General features: G+C 40.0%; 1 protein-coding gene across 1 annotated transcript; it reads left to right on the top strand.

Annotated features, from left to right (window-relative positions):
* The first annotated feature begins 6,330 nt into the window (after positions 1 to 6,330).
* Positions 6,331 to 12,931, top strand: paqr4a (progestin and adipoQ receptor family member IVa). The gene is made up of 3 exons (XM_054608230.1): positions 6,331 to 6,538; positions 11,183 to 11,401; positions 12,498 to 12,931. The coding sequence occupies exons 1-3, from the start codon at positions 6,373 to 6,375 to the stop codon at positions 12,929 to 12,931; spliced, it is 819 nt and encodes a 272-aa protein (XP_054464205.1). The 5' UTR covers positions 6,331 to 6,372.
* The last annotated feature ends 5,821 nt before the right edge of the window (positions 12,932 to 18,752 follow it).

Here is an 18,752-nt window from a genome sequence, read left to right as displayed (position 1 = left end):
AGCGTGGCAAGTTAAGTGTCTTAACCCCAAGGGCACATCGACTGCCGAAGCCGGGTATCGAACCGCTGATCCTCTGATTGGAGAACTACCCTGTTCATTAGGTCAATCACAAACACAAGCTTGTCTTTCAGGCCCTGAGAAGAAAGCTCCACTGTCTTTCGACGTTTTTGCAGGTTTTTTGGGAGCTTAACATGACAACCCAATGTGTGTGAATTGATCTCTATATGCGCAACTTTGAGGAAATTAGGTTCCAACTTTCTAGCTCAATAAAAAAAACCTACAAAATCCAGTGAAATTACTCACATGACAAAAAGTATTCACTTATAGGCACTGTCTGGGTGTCCCCTCAAGATTGATAAAGTGACAGATTATGAGACAACGGGCCCTTGGACACCGACATGTAAAGGGCCTCAAACTCCCCTACAAATTCAAAGAGACACATTTTGATTGTTTTGCATGTCATCACTCCATGGTCCATTTGTGTCTCTCTTTGGTGGTTTGTTTTTTGTCTCTTAGAGGTCATTTTTTGTCACTTTTTTTGTAGTTATGCGTCTCTGTGGTAGTTTTTCATCTCTTTTTGGTAGTTGGCGTGGTAGTTTTGCACTTTTAAAATCATGCACCTGTCCTCCCGACCTCATTCCCACTTGGGTTTTTAAAAGCAGTATTTTATACAGTTGGTCTGCCAATATTTTCACCTCTAAACCTTTTTACCCCCTTTTTAAATAAACCTTTTTTTGGATCCCTCTCGTTTAAGCTATGTTAAAAATGTGCAACCTACAATTACTTGACAAACCACAGACTGTTTCCATATACCATCATTTCAGACATTAGTCATTCTCAAGTGTTGGTGGGCTGTGGCCAAAGATGAGAAGAGGAAACTCCGACACTAACGATCAATTTCTCAAGACTTTCACAAGCAAAATGTGATTTTTGTAGTTGTATATGATGAGGTGAGATCAAAAATTTGTGAGCCACTTTAAGAAAAGCGCAGTGTTTCAGCAGCAAATACTGACACGGAAAACAAATTAAACTATATTAAAATATACAAACAAAAATACATTTTAGATCTAATAATGTATTTTTAAAAAAGTGAATACATTTTTAGATTAAGATTTAAGATTCAACTTTATTGTCATTGCACAGTCCTGAGATAACAGAATGTTTAGCTCCTAACTAGATTTGCAAAAGGCAGAACAGAGTTATGTACATATGTATAGAGGTGTGCATAACAGTAAGGGATGGATATAAATATGCTAAGATATGTACAAAGAAACCAACAGTATGTACATGGTCAGATAGTAGTCGGAATGCAGTGCAGAAGTATAAGCAGTGCAGTAGTATACATTTGAACACACCAGAGGTGAGATACAGCGGGTAAAATACGTATTGAACACGTCACCATTTTTCTCAGTAAATATATTTCTAAAGGTGCTATTGACATGAAATTTTCACCAGATGTCAGTAACAACCCGAGTAATCCATACATACAAAGAAAACCAAACAAATAAGTTCAGAAATTAGGTGATGTGTAATAAAATGGAATGACAGAGGGAAAAAGTATTGAACACATGAAGAAAGGGAGGTGCAAAAAGGCATGGAAAGCCAAGACACCAGTTGAAATCTATCAGTAATTAGAAAGCAATCCTGCCCCTTGTCAGTGCAAATTAATATTCATATTATTATGATCAAAAAATAAGTAAAGAAAGTGGTCACACGACTTCTCAAAAGTGTCCTAGTACTGCCTCAAAAATACAGATTCCCTCTTTTAAAATGTTCAAAGTGTAAGGTTTACTAACTTTACAGACCCTGGTTCACTTGGGCATGTGGGAGAAAAACAACACTGCAGCCTTGATGCATGAATGAATTTGGTGTAAACACACATTTGGGTGATGAGGGGGACACAGACAGCATCACTAAGTAACAAGTGTCTTCTGTTTACGATATTACATTTTAAACGCCCTATAATTGTAATTAAATATATGAATGAATATATTGGGGAGTTTGAGGCCCTTTACATGTCGGTGTCCAAGGGCCCGTTGTCTCATAATCTGTCACTTTATCAATCTTGAGGGGACACCCAGACAGTGCCTATAAGTGAATACTTTTTGTCATGTGAGTAATTTCACTGGATTTTGTGGGTTTTTTATTGAGCTAGAAAGTTGGAACCTAATTTCCTCAAAGTTGCGCATATAGAGATCAATTCACACACATTGGGTTGTCATGTTAAGCTCCCAAAAAACCTGCAAAAACGTCGAAAGACAGTGGAGCTTTCTTCTCAGGGCCTGAAAGACAAGCTTGTGTTTGTGATTGACCTAATGAACAGGGTAGTTCTCCAATCAGAGGATCAGCGGTTCGATACCCGGCTTCGGCAGTCGATGTGCCCTTGGGGTTAAGACACTTAACTTGCCACGCTTTGCCATCGGTGTCGGTGTGGACTGGATGTTGCATGACTGTTAGTTAGAGTCTGATGGGCAGGTGGCACCTTGTATGGTAGCCCTGTCATCAGTGTGTGAATGGGTGAATGATATGTAATGATATGTAATATAAGCTTTGAGCTACGGATTGTAAGTCGCTTTGGATAAAAGCATCTGCTGTAATGTTATGTAATGTAATAAATTGATCATGATAGTGGTACCACATGTTTGAAAATGTGTTGGTGTTTTAAATGTGATCATGATTCATACATTAAAAGTACATTTGTGTCAGCACCAAGGATATGTATAAAGCAAGGAGAGAAACCAACAAATATATAAAACATGTATTCTATGAAGGCATTCAAAAAAAAAAATCTAGAGTGAAGGAGGAGGGTCTTGTTCGTCACACACCGACAGAGGTGTGGTTGTGGTCCAAGCAGCAGAGTGGGGTGAGAGGTGGAGATGGTGTGATTCATCCAGATCCTCACCAGCTCTCTCCCATTAGAGGATTACAGAGCGTCACTTGCTGCCTTCATGTGCTCCTCGGAAACGTCTAAATCCAAGTGCATCTATTGCTTTTGTGCAGTAATAACAGAAAAAAAAAAAAGACCTTATAATGACAGTATTTCTGTCCATGTTTGAAAAGTATAAGCCATGCAACACTATTATGTATGATATTTGAGCACTACACACAAACACGTGTTACTGATCCATTTATAGACCTGGAGCAGTGACACCTTTTGTCATGATTACAATCTGAGACTCTAATAGTAATAAATATTATAAAGCATTTTGATTCCCTGGTATAATAATGTTTTTTTCTTTTTTAGAAAATTCAACATCTAGGCCTTTGGAAACATTCTTGGGGTTGACTTCAATTTTGTGTAATTATAATATCACTAAATAAGGAAAATACACATTTGTTGCTGTAATGAAAATAGTTGTTATTTATATTAACCTACAAATAATAATATTGTTCTTTCTGTTTATGGTGAGAGCTCAGGTGGTTACTCCAGAAAATCCCAGCTGGTTTGAAGGCAGCTGTGGCTCAGTTAGTTATGACATTTAGACTGCTGAGTTCAGCCAAGCACCATAAAACTACACCCAGTAAAGTAGAATAAGACCGGAAGTTAAAAGAGTTCCACTTCTAAATAAAATGTTACCTCAGTCTATTCAATTTGTTTAGTGTTTTTTTTAACAGAAACTTGGATTAACAAGTAGGCAACGTGTGCAGCTTCTTCAGAGCCCCAGAAATAAATCAATAGGGTCAGTGTGTGTCTTTTGGTTAGGGTAAATTGCAAATGTGTTATGGAATATGCATCAACAGTTAATATGGGTCCTGTACTGTTGTGGACATGTCTTATTCCTGCAAGTACGAGTTTACCTTCAAATTGTTCTCACTTGGTGACTATTCTTTAATAAAGTTTTATGTAAACAAATGAACCACAAAGGGAATGTATACAGTGCTGTATATGGTAGATGTTTAACATTGTACTGAATGTTCTACCAGTAAAGACCAATGAAAGCCATGTTTTGTATTTTTTTTTTTTTATCTACCGTAAACAGTTTTATTCCAGTAAGAATACCAGCTCAGCTCAGCTGAACCATGAGCTGGTACTGCTTGTTTTGATCGCTCGTGTTTCCATCCTGGTTGCTGATGCAGACCAGTGTCTCGTAAACCCATATGGGTTGCTGGACACTCAAACAAATCAATCAACACATTTTAGATGCAGGTTTTGTTTATTTCTGTGGCCATATTTTTATTTTTATTCACTTTGAAGGAGACAGTACATATGAAACATCAATGTGACTGAAATATTGTGCAAAACACATAGCAATATGAAATGAATAACAGCAAAGAAATTGTTTGATTAATACAGAAAAAGTATCTTGCAATACTATAACTATAATTATTCTGTCTGTATATATAAAATATAATATTTCAGTTACTGTGGATTCTTTACTGTTTTTATTGCTCATTTATAATACTTATTTTTGATCTTGTTTTTTTTACTATGTCTCTTGTTTGCACTATCCTCTATGCTGCTGTAATCCTTTAAATTTCCCTAATAAACAATAAAGGCTTATGTTATGTTTGTTACGCCCCTTGGTGGCTCGGAGTAGAAGGAGGTAACATAAGGCAACAGGTTGAGCAAGTGAGGGTGTAGTCACACAAAACCAGGACCCAATATGAGTTAAAGAAAGTATTTATTTACAGAAAAGCAACACAGGGATCAAAGAGGACGGTCAGTGGCACCAAAGAAAAGAACATAAAGAATAATAAAGGATTATCTTATCTTATTTATCTTATTCTGTGCAATATAATAGTTATAATAGTTTCTGTCTGTATACATAATATATAATATTACAGTTACTATGGATTCTTTACTGTTTTTCACTGGGTTATTTTATTGCTCATTTGCTTATTTATAATACTTATTTTTGATCTTTTTATTTTATTTTTGATCTTATAGTTTCTGTCTGTATATATAACATCTTATCTTATCTTATTCTGTGCAATACAATAGTTATAATAGTTTCTGTCTGTATATATAACATATAATATTTCAGTTACTGTGGATATCTTTTTATTGCTTATTTATAATACTTTTTTGATCTTTTTATTTTATTTTTGATCTTATCTTATATTATCTTATCTTATCTTATTCTGTGCAATACAATAGTTATACTAGTTTCTGTCTGTATATATAATATATAATATTTCAGTTACTGTGGATTCTTTACTGTTACCGACTGCTGTAATCCTGTAAATTTCCCTAATAAACAATAAAGGATTATCTTATCTTATCTTATCTTATCTTATCTTATTCTGTGCAATATAATAGTTATAATAGCTTCTGTCTGTATATATAACATCTTATCTTATCTTATCTTATCTTATTCTGTGCAATACAGTAGTTATAATAGTTTCTGTCTGTACATATAACATATAATATTTCAGTTAATGTGGATTCTTTACTGTTTTTATTGCTTATTTATAATACTTATTTTTGATCTTGTTTTTTTTTACTATGTATCTTGTTTGCACTATCCTCTATGCTGCTGTAATCCTTTAACTTTCCCTAATAAACAATAAAGGATTTATCTTATCTTATTCTGTGCAATACAATAGTTATAATAGTTTCTGTCTGTATATATATAATATTTCATTACTTATATCTTATCTTATCTTATCTTATCTTATCTTATCTTATTCTTATTTTTGCAATACAATAATTATAATAGTTTCTGTCTGTACATATGACATATTTTCTTATCTTATCTTTTCTTATCTTATTCTGTACAATAAAAAAATAAAATCGATCAGTGTTTTATTTTGAAATCCCCACCGGACGTGTCGTCACCGCTGTTCCGGCTTGACTCTCTTGTTGAAGGCGATGCAGGGGACGCGCAGGCCGCCGGGCACGAGTCTGCACATCACGGAGCCGGGACGCCGCCGCACGAGCCCGGCGTCGGAAGCAAGACAGCCCTCACGAGCAGCACCCCCACGCGCACACACCTGTCCAAATCTGACCCGCTAGGCGCGAGCTAGCCTCACCTGGAGGCGGATGCACGCGTCGCTCTCGCTCAGCATCCTCGGCGGAGACGCGTTCAGGCTCCGCGCCGCCGCGTCGGAGAAAGCAGCTCCGACATGCAGGGCTGCGCGCTCCCTCCTCCCGCGGCCGCCCTGCAGACTTTTTCATTCATTTTTTAGATGCCAGATGCAATGAGCGTGCAGGGCTCGCGCCATGTACCTGGCTGGCCGTGTCTGTCTCCAGCCGAGCGGATGAGACCCAAACACACAGACCTGACTCCTCAGAGCACAATATAGTCACCCACAGCTTCCCCAATGGTCTCCCATAAGGTCTTAGTGGCAATAATCCTGTTGAATGTGTACATAGGGGTGCAGTCTGTGTTGTACTTCTTCGGAGGCGTGCTGTTGACTCTGCTGCTGGCCATGGCGTTCCTGAACGGACCCAGGCTGCTGGACTGGGCCAGTTCACCTCCACATCTGCAGTTCAACAGATACGTCCTGACGGGGTACCGGCCGGTCTCCTCCGTGCACGACTGCATCAGGAGCCTGTTCTACCTGCACAATGAACTTGGGAACATATACACTCACGGTGAGTAGAGGAGAGCACCGGTAGCTTTAGTCAGCAGGGAGGTTTCTGTGGCACGGGGTGACTTTGAGCATTAACCTGCAGAACCTGTGCAGATACTGTACAGATACATAATGTGCAGATACTGTGCAGATACTGTACAGCTGTACAGATACTGTGCAGAACCTGTGTATATACTGTGCAGATACTGTACAAATACTGTGTATATACTGTACAGATACTGTACAAATACTGTACAGATACTGTACAGATACTGTACACAACCTGTGCAAATACTGTGCAGATACTGTTTAGATACTGTGCAGAACCTGTTTAGATACTGTGCAGAACCTGTTTAGATACTGTGCAGAACTGTACACAACCTGTGCAAATACTGTGCAGATACTGTGCAGGTACTGTACAGAACCTGTGCAGAACCTGTACAGTACCTGTGCAGATACTGTACAGATACTGTGCAGATACTGTGCAAATACTGTGCAGAACCTGTTTAGATACTGTGCAGAACCTGTTTAGATACTGTGCAGATACTGTGCAGAACCTGTTTAGATACTGTGCAGATACTGTGCAGATATTGTACAGAACCTGTGCAGAACCTGTGTAGAACCTGTGCATATACTGTGCAAATACTGTGCAAATACTGTACAGATACTGTGCAGAACCTGTGCAGATACTGTGCAGATACTGTGCAGATACTGTGCAGAACCTGTGCAGAACCTGTGCCTGCAGCAGGATGCCAGGCCAGGCCGTTGCACTGAAGCCTGGAAGATATGCATGCAGCAAGGCATACATATCTTCCTTTCTAAGAATGTTTGAATATATAAGACAGTTTTGGTTAATAAATCTACTAAAGCGAATCAGAAAACATCTGTAACTTAGATGTATTATTGTTTAGTGTCAAGTTGAGAGTGACAGCAGTCTGTTTTTTGTGACATTTACATTATGAGTCACTTGTATTTAACTTACATTTTAGAGGGAAACACTGATTTTTTTGATCCACAAAATGAATCAGTTTAGATTAAGATTTAACATTTAAAACATGTTCAATTTATAAGATGTGACACATTGTTAAAGAGTGTATCCTGTAGAAGAGCCGCAACTGATGATTATTTTCCTCGTTTTCTGTAGAATAATTGAGTAAATGAAACCGTTTAGTGAATGAAACTGATGCCAAACACAACTTCCCAGAGAACAGGTTGATGTCTTCAAATATCTTGTTTTGTCTGAGTCACATGTTGAGATTTCAATATGTGACAAACAAAGAGCTGGAGCTGGAGAGTTTCTTCTTTCACTGTTTTGCTTGAAAAATGACTGACATGATCAGTCAAAGTAGTTGCAGATTCTTTTCCTGTGTTTAGACTAATTTAGAATGCAGGACTTTTACTAATAATGGAGTATTTACACAGTTTTGTTGCTATTTTAACTTAAGTAGAACACGTTTCTCTACATTTAGTCATGCACTCCGTCACTTTAAAAGTTGCACAATTAATGAGATGTTGGCGAGCACTGAGAAACACTTTACATGTTCATGCTTGTTGAAAACATGTCCTGACGTTTCATTGGCTCTCTACTTGGAGATGTCGTATTGAACTAAACATAACGAGCGTAGTCATCGTTAACTCCAGTGATCTTCACTGCGTGTGTAATTGGAGGAGCTCTGCCAACAGAGAGAGGCAGAGATGTGCGCTGCAGCGTGATAATAATTACAACAAAGCATTTAATATTTAATAACTTTATTAAATCATTTAGCACTGGGGCCCATTTAATACAGGGTCTCGGTACACATCCATACCTAAAAACCAAAAGGGGGCGAAAAAGAAGTCCGATTGTATAGAAGTCTATGAGAAAATGACCCTACTACTCACTGGATCTATTACCTCAGTAAACATTGTAAACAGGAGTTTATGGTCTCAATCTCTAGTTTTATTATGGTCCATATAGATTCAAGACCATAAAGCTTACTGTGATTGACAGGTTGCTAAATATTTGTGTCTCTACATCAGGACGGCCGAACTCTAGGCTTCAAAACGGCCGTCCACAAACCAATGGGTGACGTCCCGATGACTACGTCCACTTCTTATATACAGTCTATGTTCTAACCATAGACGGAAACGCAAGGATTCTTAGTTTAAGTGATTATACGCTGATTAAAACAAAGTTATGATTATTAATCTCCCTTAATGTTACACACTGTTCCTTTAACTATAGATGGACTTTAAGCCAAACAGCTACGTCTCTCCGCTAACAAGCAGAGGTTTGGCATAGATATTTGAACTACACCTAACGAGAAGCGGCCTTTTCATCTGGTCCAAAATGTCATCGTTACACAACAATATGCCATTCTTTTAATAGGTCGGTGCGAGCCAAAATTAATTGCAGTAATGTGTTAATCTGTGCAGGCAGAGGGGAGACTGATGTGTTGGCTTGTTAGCGATCTGTATGGTGTTATTCTGTTTTCAGTCTGGTACCATTACACTGCCATCAGAATACACCCTACGTCAGAATACACCCTACGTCAGAATACATCCTACGTCAGAATACACCCTACGTCAGAATGCATCCTACGTCAGAATACACCCTACGTAAGAATGCATCCTACGTCAGAATGCATCCTACGTCAGAATACATTTTACGTCAGAATACATCCTACGTCAGAATGCATCCTACGTAAGAATACATCCTACGTCAGAATGCATCCTACGTCAGAATACATTTTACGTCAGAATACGTCCTACGTCAGAATGCATCCTACGTCAGAATACATCCTACGTCAGAATGCATCCTACGTCAGAATGCATCCTACGTCAGAATACATCCTACGTCAGAATGCATCCTACGTAAGAATGCATCCTACGTCAGAATACATCCTACGTCAGAATGCATCCTACGTCAGAATACATCCTACGTCAGAATACGTCCTACGTCAGAATGCATCCTACGTAAGAATACATCCTACGTCAGAATGCATCCTACGTCAGAATACATCCTACGTCAGAATACATCCTACGTCAGAATACATCCTACGTAAGAATGCGTCCTACGTCAGAATACATCCTACATCAGAATACATCCTACGTAAGAATGCGTCCTACGTCAGAATACATCCTACGTCAGAATACATCCTACGTAAGAATGCGTCCTACGTCAGAATGCATCCTACGTAAGAATGCATCCTACGTAAGAATGCATCCTACGTCAGAATACATCCTACGTAAGAATACGTCCTACGTCAGAATACATCCTACGTCAGAATACGTCCTACATCAGAATACATCCTACGTCAGAATACATCCTACGTCAGAATACATCCTACGTCAGAATGCATCCTACGTCAGAATACATCCTACGTCAGAATACATCCTACGTCAGAATACATTTTACGTCAGAATACGTCCTAAATGAGAATGCATCCTACGTCAGAATACATCTTACGTCAGAATACGTCCTAAATCAGAATACGTCCTAAATCAGAATACATCCTACAGTCGTGAGAGAGTGCAGCACGTCCTCTGTGTGTTCACAGACTTTGGAGAATCTTATAACTTTGTCATTTTGTTAGTCAGCACTACACTTCCAACTGCCAGCAGTCACATAATAAACTGCAGTATTGATCTTCAGGGAAATTGCTCTGGAAGTTTTTATTACACGACTCCATTGACGTCAGGTCAGCATGTGAGCTCACATACATCAACGCCTATATAAAGCAGCAATGTTTAACTCAAATTTAGAAGCAGGGGAGCAGAGCTGAGCTTGTAACTAAGGTGGAACCTTGTTGGTTCTCTTTGTGGTGTAACATTTCAGGTAAAGTTTCATGAGCTGGTTGGTTTTGCATATAAACTGACACCATCATGCCTGCAGCTCTGCAGCCGATCACGCCTTCAGAGGAAGTCCTCTCTACGTTATTCAACAGCCGGTCAGGTCAGGACGAGCATGGGGGGAGGAGTAGAGATAACACACTTAAAATAGATGTGTTACAGTAGAAGGCATTGCCAGTATCACCTGGCCGGGACAAATGCCTTGACATTGGGAAAGGCAGAGTGAGCAAAAAAAAAGTGGAAAGCAGTGCAATATGTTTGTCGTAGAGTGATAAATGATCGTAACAACTGTATGTGGATCAAATTTCAAAGGTCTGGATTTTTGCTCACATAGCAGTGAACGCCTCTCCCCTGCCCGATAGAGGAACTAACATTGGAACTATGAAGCCATTTGAAATACGACCCCTTGTGGCATCTTAAGAATAAGATAGAGCCAGATAATCCATCACAATAAACATGACGCCTTAATGTGGCTTTGTCAAAGTTTCTGTGTTATTCTCTTGTGTTTGAACTCATGGTTTTCATACCAGCGGGCACTTAGCTCAGGCATTTCTTTCTATCAATCACTGAACGGCCACAAGAAGAAACTTCTAACCGTAAATAATCCTTCAAAATATGTCATATGCTTTAACAATGTTATTGTTAAAATATGTAACTACATATGGAAGTCATTGCATAATGATTGCACAACAAGTGAACTAGATTTGTTCAGTACATTGTGTCCAAAAAGGCATTGACGTTGAGCCTTGACAGGAGTTTCAACCTTAATTACATCGAAGGAACAGCCAACTCTAACAACCTGTTCTGTCTGTCTCTCTGCCCTTCCCCTCTACAGGCATCCCTTTGGTTTGCTTCCTGGTGCTGCTGCCTCTAAACATCCCCTGGTCTCAGATCAGCGTCACGTGGTTGGGCGTGGTGCACTTTCTGGCTTGCCTGTCGCCCCAGCTGGGCTCTGTGCTCTACCACCTATTCATGAACCATGAGGGAGGAGAGCCCGTCTACCACACCCTCCTGAAACTCGACGTGTGTGGGATCTGCATGATCAACACGTTGGGTAAGCCTTCTTCAAGCTCAGCAGATTTCTTCACCGTTCATCATCTGGGAATCCTTTGTCAGCTCGCCTTCTGTTATTGCTGCTCTGTTTACTTTGAAGGTGGAACTTTTCTTTATTGATTGTCGATGATTTACCAGGAGAGGGTTTTGCTTAGAGGTGCGCTGGCACTGATTTGTCAGAACATGTTTGACCACTGAGTCAATTGGCCAATATAAGCAATAAACCAAGTTCTGAAATGATTATTGATCCGTGCATGCTGCCTGTATACGCCTATTAAAACCAAAAGACAAGGGCAATATTTTATGGACAAACTATTTAACTTGGCCATATTATACATATTATTCTGATAGTACAATAATAATAAATATTGTGACTTGAGACTGGATATCTATCATGGCTGTCCGATTTGACTCAGTCTGCACAGAGCACTATCGCTTGTTTCATACTTAATACTCCATCATTTTTTTATAATCTTTTTGGAAATGTTGTCTGACTCTAAAAAGTCTTGAAGTTTTGGCCTCTTTTTTAAACTTATAGCGACTCACAAACTTAGAAATCATTAAAGACATTTTGGCAGGACGAGTCTGCAACTCACAATTTATTATTAGCCATGTTCGTGAAATTAAAAAAAGAAATTGTATAAAGAGGCCCATCAAAATTTCCTAGAGTCCAAGGTGACTTAAAATTCATCGCTTTGTTAAAAAAACTTTCCAAAACACAGATATTTTATTCTCTATGATTTAGATCAGAGAAAATCAGCAAATCCTCATTTCAGAAGCTGGAATTCTACATTTTTACTTAGAAATTGCTTAAAGATTACGGTATGGACATGATGCATTTTCTTAGTTTTATAAAGAGCTTCCACATGACTTTCACATGAGTTGAGTGCTGCTTTTAACACAGACAGGCAGTCACTAAACATCAGAGGAGCTGAATGCTGCTCACCACACTCTGAAAGAGCCGTGTCACACTCGGTTCAAACAATTTGACCCTTGTGCGCTGTGGCTTGCACCAGGCGTTACATTGCTGCTGAGTCGGGCGTCATCAATGCTCCGTCTCTCTGCTGACTCTCCTCTGTGTGTGTTTCTTGTCTCAGGAGCGCTGCCCATCGTCTACAGCACGCTGCTGTGCTACCCGTTCATCCGCACCGTGGCCCTGTTGGTCTACATCCTGCTGTCCAGCCACGCCATCTACTGCGCCGTCACGGCTCGGAGCAGCGTTCGCCGGCTGCGATCCTTCGCCTGGCAGGTGCTGTTCCGCTTCTCCTTCTTCCTGCTGCGCTGGGCGGGCGTGGGCGGCGGCAGCCCCACCTCTTTACGCCACTTCCTCACGATGGATGCGCTGGCCGTGCTGGGCGGGGTCATCAACATCACACGCATCCCGGAGCGCTTCCGCCCGGGCCTCTTTGACTACTGGTGCAACAGCCACCAGATCATGCATGTTCTGGTGGTAGGCTCCATAATGTACCTGCACTGGGGTGTGCTGGACGACCTGCTGTGGATCAACAGCTACAACTGTTCCTCAGACTGACCCCCCCCCAGCACCCAACCCATCACAAGGAGCACTTTGCTGTGAGGTTAGAGGACCTCTGAGGGGAGGGGGGGGATCAGCGAACAGATGCAGTGAGGTGAGACAATATGTTGTAAGTGCATGAGTTCACCTCGTGCGCTCAAACTCAGAATGTTCATATCTACGTCCATCTTGGTACTTTGTGCGAATGCAGGCATAAGTATGTCAAGTAACATGCACAAGCATTTGAACTCTGTCAGTCTCCGTAGACATGGACTCACAGGTGTATACAGACACACACATACACAGCGAAATGAACACTAAACACTAAACACTAAAAAGTCTTAAGAAAAGGCTCTAGTAAAAGGTAAGTTTCTAGCCTTTACTTAACTACAGAAGTTTTACTTGAGCATTAGTTGATGTGGTTGGTTAAGACAGTCTGTGGCTGGAAGATATCCCATGCTCAAGTCCTCAGATGTCACTGTTGCTACCTATGCAGCACATCTATATCTCAACCCACAACACACACTCACACACCCATCTATATTTTTATACTACATGTACATACGGTCAGTGCGGCACAAAGCACTTATAGAGTTTTCACTGAGTTTTACTGGACTGGTTGTTCTGTCCGCGTTTCCCTGTTTTTTTTGCCACTGCCTCTTTCTTTATGTGTGTGTCAAAGCAATTAGTCCTCACTGTCCCAAGATGACGAGGAAATTAAGACGGGTGAGGGGTTCATTCCTGAGCGTGCTAGCACATTTGAGTTTACTTGCGCTGGGAGGCTTGTACCACACTTAATTGTGCAGTACTAACTGTTCCGTTTTCACCTGAGCTCAGTGCCAGCCAAATTCAGGCATTTTTAACCTCCCATTGTAAGGGATAAGTCGTCACTTTTTCCTTTTTAAGTTATAAATAGAGTGCTGAGTTTAACATTTTCTATGCACATTTGTTCTGTAAAAAAAAGCCCTTATGTGCATTTTAAAATGATGAAACAAACATTAACACTCACACTGAGTTTTACACTGAAATGCCACTATGTGTACATTTGAGCAGGATGAACATGTGGCAGCAAGATGCACTGAAAGTTAAGGGGTTTCCACTTAACAGTTACCAACGTTTTGAGATATCTTGATTGTAATTTTGAGTTCCTAACAGTTAGACCCTGTTAAGACAAAGTACAGATACAAAAGACCTGCGTATTGGCACAATATGCACAAAACACTGTAATGAAATATATATAATATTTATTGTATTGTATTTATTTGCTGATACAGGTAACGTTGTGTTTCTGTCAGCTGCTTAAACTGTTTACGTTGTTGCTGTGCAGGATCACAGGCTGACAGATCAAGTTAGAGGTCAGAGAAAATCCCAAGGATTAGCTCCTCATATTCTCCCCCACACTCTTCTTTTTCCAGCGGTTTTTGACTCCTCAGTCACTCAGTAATATTGTAGAAACGCTCCGTCTCTATGCATTGCCATTCACAATAATCAGCAAGAAAAGAACATTGTTATGAGATATTAGAAACCTGTCTATTGTCCTTCTAAAGATCTTATCTATGTCAATTTTGTCCGTTTTTAATGGAACTTGTTTTACTGTATTTGGATGTCTATTTGTACATTGACTCGAGATGATGATGGTTTATAAACGTCAGTCATTACTGCCACAGAATGGTGCACATTATTGCCATTATTTATGCTTTCTTATTTAAATGCTTTTGCTCTGCAGCTGGATTTGTGTTCTGTGAGTAGCACTTTTTAAACCTTAGTAAAGGTCAGACACTTTGTGTCTTTTTAAAGTGGAGTTGTACTTTATTAAGGCCGACCTAACCAAACAGGAATGAACCCCTGTGCCCTCATGTCGTGTATCAGTTACACCAGTTCTATGTGGATGTCCATGATGGTTTTGCCACTGTTTTCCTCTGTGGTATTTCAGTCACTACTCTTGAGTAAAAGAAACTGTTGCTCTGGTCCTTTATGCTCAAGACTAGTGGTTGAAGTGATATTTATTTTCCACAGGCACTCTTTACTTTCTTAATGACATTGCACTTGTTTCCCGCGCCAACAGTCGCAGCCGCTCACAGACTAGTTGCCAATCTCGTGAGACTCTCTTCATCTTGCCAAATTAGCAGCGTTTGAGGTGTAGCACATCCTCTGCATCCTGTGCTAACACTGACTCATAGGTGAAGAAGGATTTCCCACAGCCGTAGTCACGTACACATGCCTCAGACTGCGTCCCCCCCATCCCCTCCCTCCATATAGAGTCAAATACTTATGTCTCACTCTGACACAGTGAATATTAACTACGATGACCGTGGTACAATGTAAAAGCTGAAACTAATGTATTATTGGACATTGAATGAAACTGATAAAAATGCATGAAAGTAGGTTAACAAAACGGACACTGATGTCTCATAGTTGTAGCTAATCGTTTGTTCATCGTAGCCATCCACAGACCACGTCACTCCTAGAAACGACCGTGTGGGTAGTGGGAGATTGATTGAAGGGATCACATCAGAGACATCACTATCAAATAAACTGCACTGCTCACCGTTCTCAAAAGGGCTTTAGATTAAAGTAAATTACAATTCTAAAACGTATTTAAAGTCCATATAAATAATGTAAATACATGTATGTAGATCATATATACATACAGGACAAACAATATACCCAGATTCATTTTTGATGCATACACAATATGTAAAGGGAATAATATATAGGATAAGAAGAAAAGGGATTAATAGTTTGCCACATAGAAGCTGCTGAGAGGGAAGCAGACGCGGCTCTGTGCGGTGCTTCAGATTAATATCAAAGATGTGTGTTTGCTTAGCTGTTTCCATATGTACGTGAACAACACAGAGGAAAAAAATACTGAAATTGGTTTCAGTGGTAATGTAGAGTTGTTTGACCTTTTGTGACCCTTAACTAAGAATGCTTCTGATCATTTAAATGTAACCACTTTTTCTAAACACGTGGGAAAGACGGATTTGAATCTTGGCAGGCATGTGAATACCTCGTGACTACCACTGGTCTATCTATGCATTATCAGCTGAGAGGATATGCAACAGTGAAGTCGATATGTGTTCGTTGAATCAGCTCTCTGATCCGCTCTCACGGAGGGCTTTGCGCCAACATCCTGGGTCTCCCACTTCTCAGGGTGCCATAACAGTAGCTGTAACATCCAAGGCCCGACCTCTGCTGTCTGAAACATGGCGGCGAGACTGTCATCTACCTCCACCTGCTCTCTTCGTCCAGTCTGTTCATGCTATGAACTGGGTAACAGATTGGACAGAAGGGAGACAAAAGGTGGAAAGGGAATATTTCTCTCAAAACCATGTTACTTGAGTGGAACGTGGCCAGAAATATTGGTCTCTGTCCTTTTGTCTGTATGTAATATGAAAAAAATGACATGATGTATGAACACGTCACTAACAAAACAAAATTCATTTTTTAATATAACACAGGTGCCGGATAGCCTGTTTATGACCTGTTTATAATGGACTACCTGTATTGTTATATACTGATTATTATGATTACTGTTATTCTGTGGATCCTAACGATGACACTGGTCTATGTGTAAAGATAATGAGACCAGTCCTTTCCTTTAGGATGAAGGGAGCGTTCTGGAGGGTCTGTCTGTTATCGTCTCTTCATATCTGCAACGGAGTAAGTGTGGCTCCATCTAGTGGAAGTTCATGTGCACTGATGGAGGCATTACTGTAGCCACTCTGCAGGCAAATTAAAATAACTGACAGTTTGTAATACTGTCCGCGCTGGTTTGCAGTCATTCTCCTGGGTTGTTGATTTATGTTTCTGGTCCATGTTCACATGTGTGTATCTGCTCTCCAGCGGAACCCATGCAAGCGTGAAATCTGTATGTTGTCAGATTTGCTTTCTCCCTTTGCACTGATGGGGAGCTGACTGCGTCCCCAGAGAGTGCCTCATTATCCAGTCTGTGCTTGCAAATTAATGTGCACCAACGCAGACACACAGTTTGTTCCTGTGCTGTAGTTCACACATCTGTCCAACATCAGTGTCCTGTGTAACAGACAGGCTCTCACACTCCTCTGTCTCCAGCAACGATTGTGCAATAAACTGAAGTTTATATTTTTAAAACTGCCTGTAGGCCATCTCTTTCATCCATGTTACTTTTATTGAGATGTGTGTGCGTATGTTTGCTGTTGTATTTCTGTGTTTGTGAGGAACAATGAAAGTTATATATATATATAAAGTATATAGTGAGGAGATTTTGGCTGGACTCAGGACTGGATTTTAAATTCCCTCTCATCCCAATCTCCCAAAAAAAAACCGTCCAAAACTCAATGACAGAAAATAAATTAAATTACCGTCTGGTCCTATTCACTGAAGAATTTCCTTTTATATTCCTTAATAGAACTGCATATTTATGTATTCAGACTGACCTTTTATTATCATTCTGGTCCCGTCCGCTCCCGTTGACTTTTCCCCGTCCCATTCACGTGATGAATCGTGAAATGACCTTCTTGATTTACGAATATATATATATATATATATATATATATATATATATATATGAAGCTATTATTGGGAATGCATGGTGCCAAATTACATTCAGGTTTATTACAGCTAGACTCAAATGGTTTTATTCAGTCAGCTCTGTGACAAAAGCCTTTGAAAAACTAACATCTGTTCATATAATTGAAACGTTTAATATAACGTTGCTGCAAGGCCATTACATTAATGTAACTGGAATCGGGTTTGCTTTTTGATGACTGGGCATGTTTGAGGATCTGATAGGGGTAAAAATCTGAGCGAGGGAATGCATTATGTCAGTGAGGGACTCATTAACTCAATATAGATGTAATTGTGGATCAGGATCGAATGATAGAAGAAAAAGTCTGAAAAAGCAAATTGACCTTAGCTCTTCAAGTAGTAAATCAAGAGAGGGCCTTGTTAGTGGGATGGATTATAAAGAGAAATGTGATAATAAATCTCAACTCTACAGGGAGGTTTTAATCTTAGGGGTGTCTGCCCTGAATAGCAGGAAGATAAATCCCCCCATGGAGTCCAGACAATGATGCTGTCAGACTGGGAGATGATGGGGAGCGCGTAACAGCAGCATGAACGCACTAAAAGCAGAGAGAGAGAGAATCATTTAAAAATAGACTGAAGCAAGATGATTGGCTAACAATGTAGGTGTGTCACTGTGTTATTTGGATGATGTGACCAGCTGATGAGAACAGCTGATATCATGATTTACAGCTCCAGACAATGACAGCAAGGAAAATATAAGTGAGCATGAGAGGAGTGGATGGCAGGATGAATGAGAAACAAACTACAACCTAAAGGCAGAAAAAAGAATTTATGCCAGAGCTTTATTAGTAATATTAGTTGTTAGGAAATAAATCAACTGGATATGAGATCCTCACAAACACTGAAACACACTTTTAGGTTAATGTTAGGGCAAAGGCCGTGGATGGTCGTGTAGTTTTGATGGGTGAGGTTAGGGGTCGGGGTGTGCATGTGTAATAAGGGTTGAACTATGATAGAAAGATGATAAATTACTCGACCTCACCTCTTCAAGGAGTAGATTAGATCAGAGCTTGTTACGGGTTGTTTGAAGGTTACACCTCAGGTTGAGGGGTTGAGACAGGTGTCGCAGTAATGAAACATTGCATGTCCTTAAAGTTTAGGGCCTTGCAAGACACAGACATCATCGTCACTCTTCAGAACCAGAGGTTGCTGCCTTTTAAAACTCCAGATACACTGGATCCTACATTTCCCATTATGCAACTCAATAGTGCCCTTTCCTGTCTGACTTCTGGCTTTACAAAGCTGAGTCCTCAGCCACAGAGTCCCAGTT

The sequence above is a fragment of the Anoplopoma fimbria genome, chromosome 11, assembly GCF_027596085.1.
Source record: "Anoplopoma fimbria isolate UVic2021 breed Golden Eagle Sablefish chromosome 11, Afim_UVic_2022, whole genome shotgun sequence".
NCBI classification, from domain to species: domain Eukaryota; kingdom Metazoa; phylum Chordata; class Actinopteri; order Perciformes; family Anoplopomatidae; genus Anoplopoma; species Anoplopoma fimbria.
This window is presented reverse-complemented; position numbering and strand designations above follow the sequence as displayed.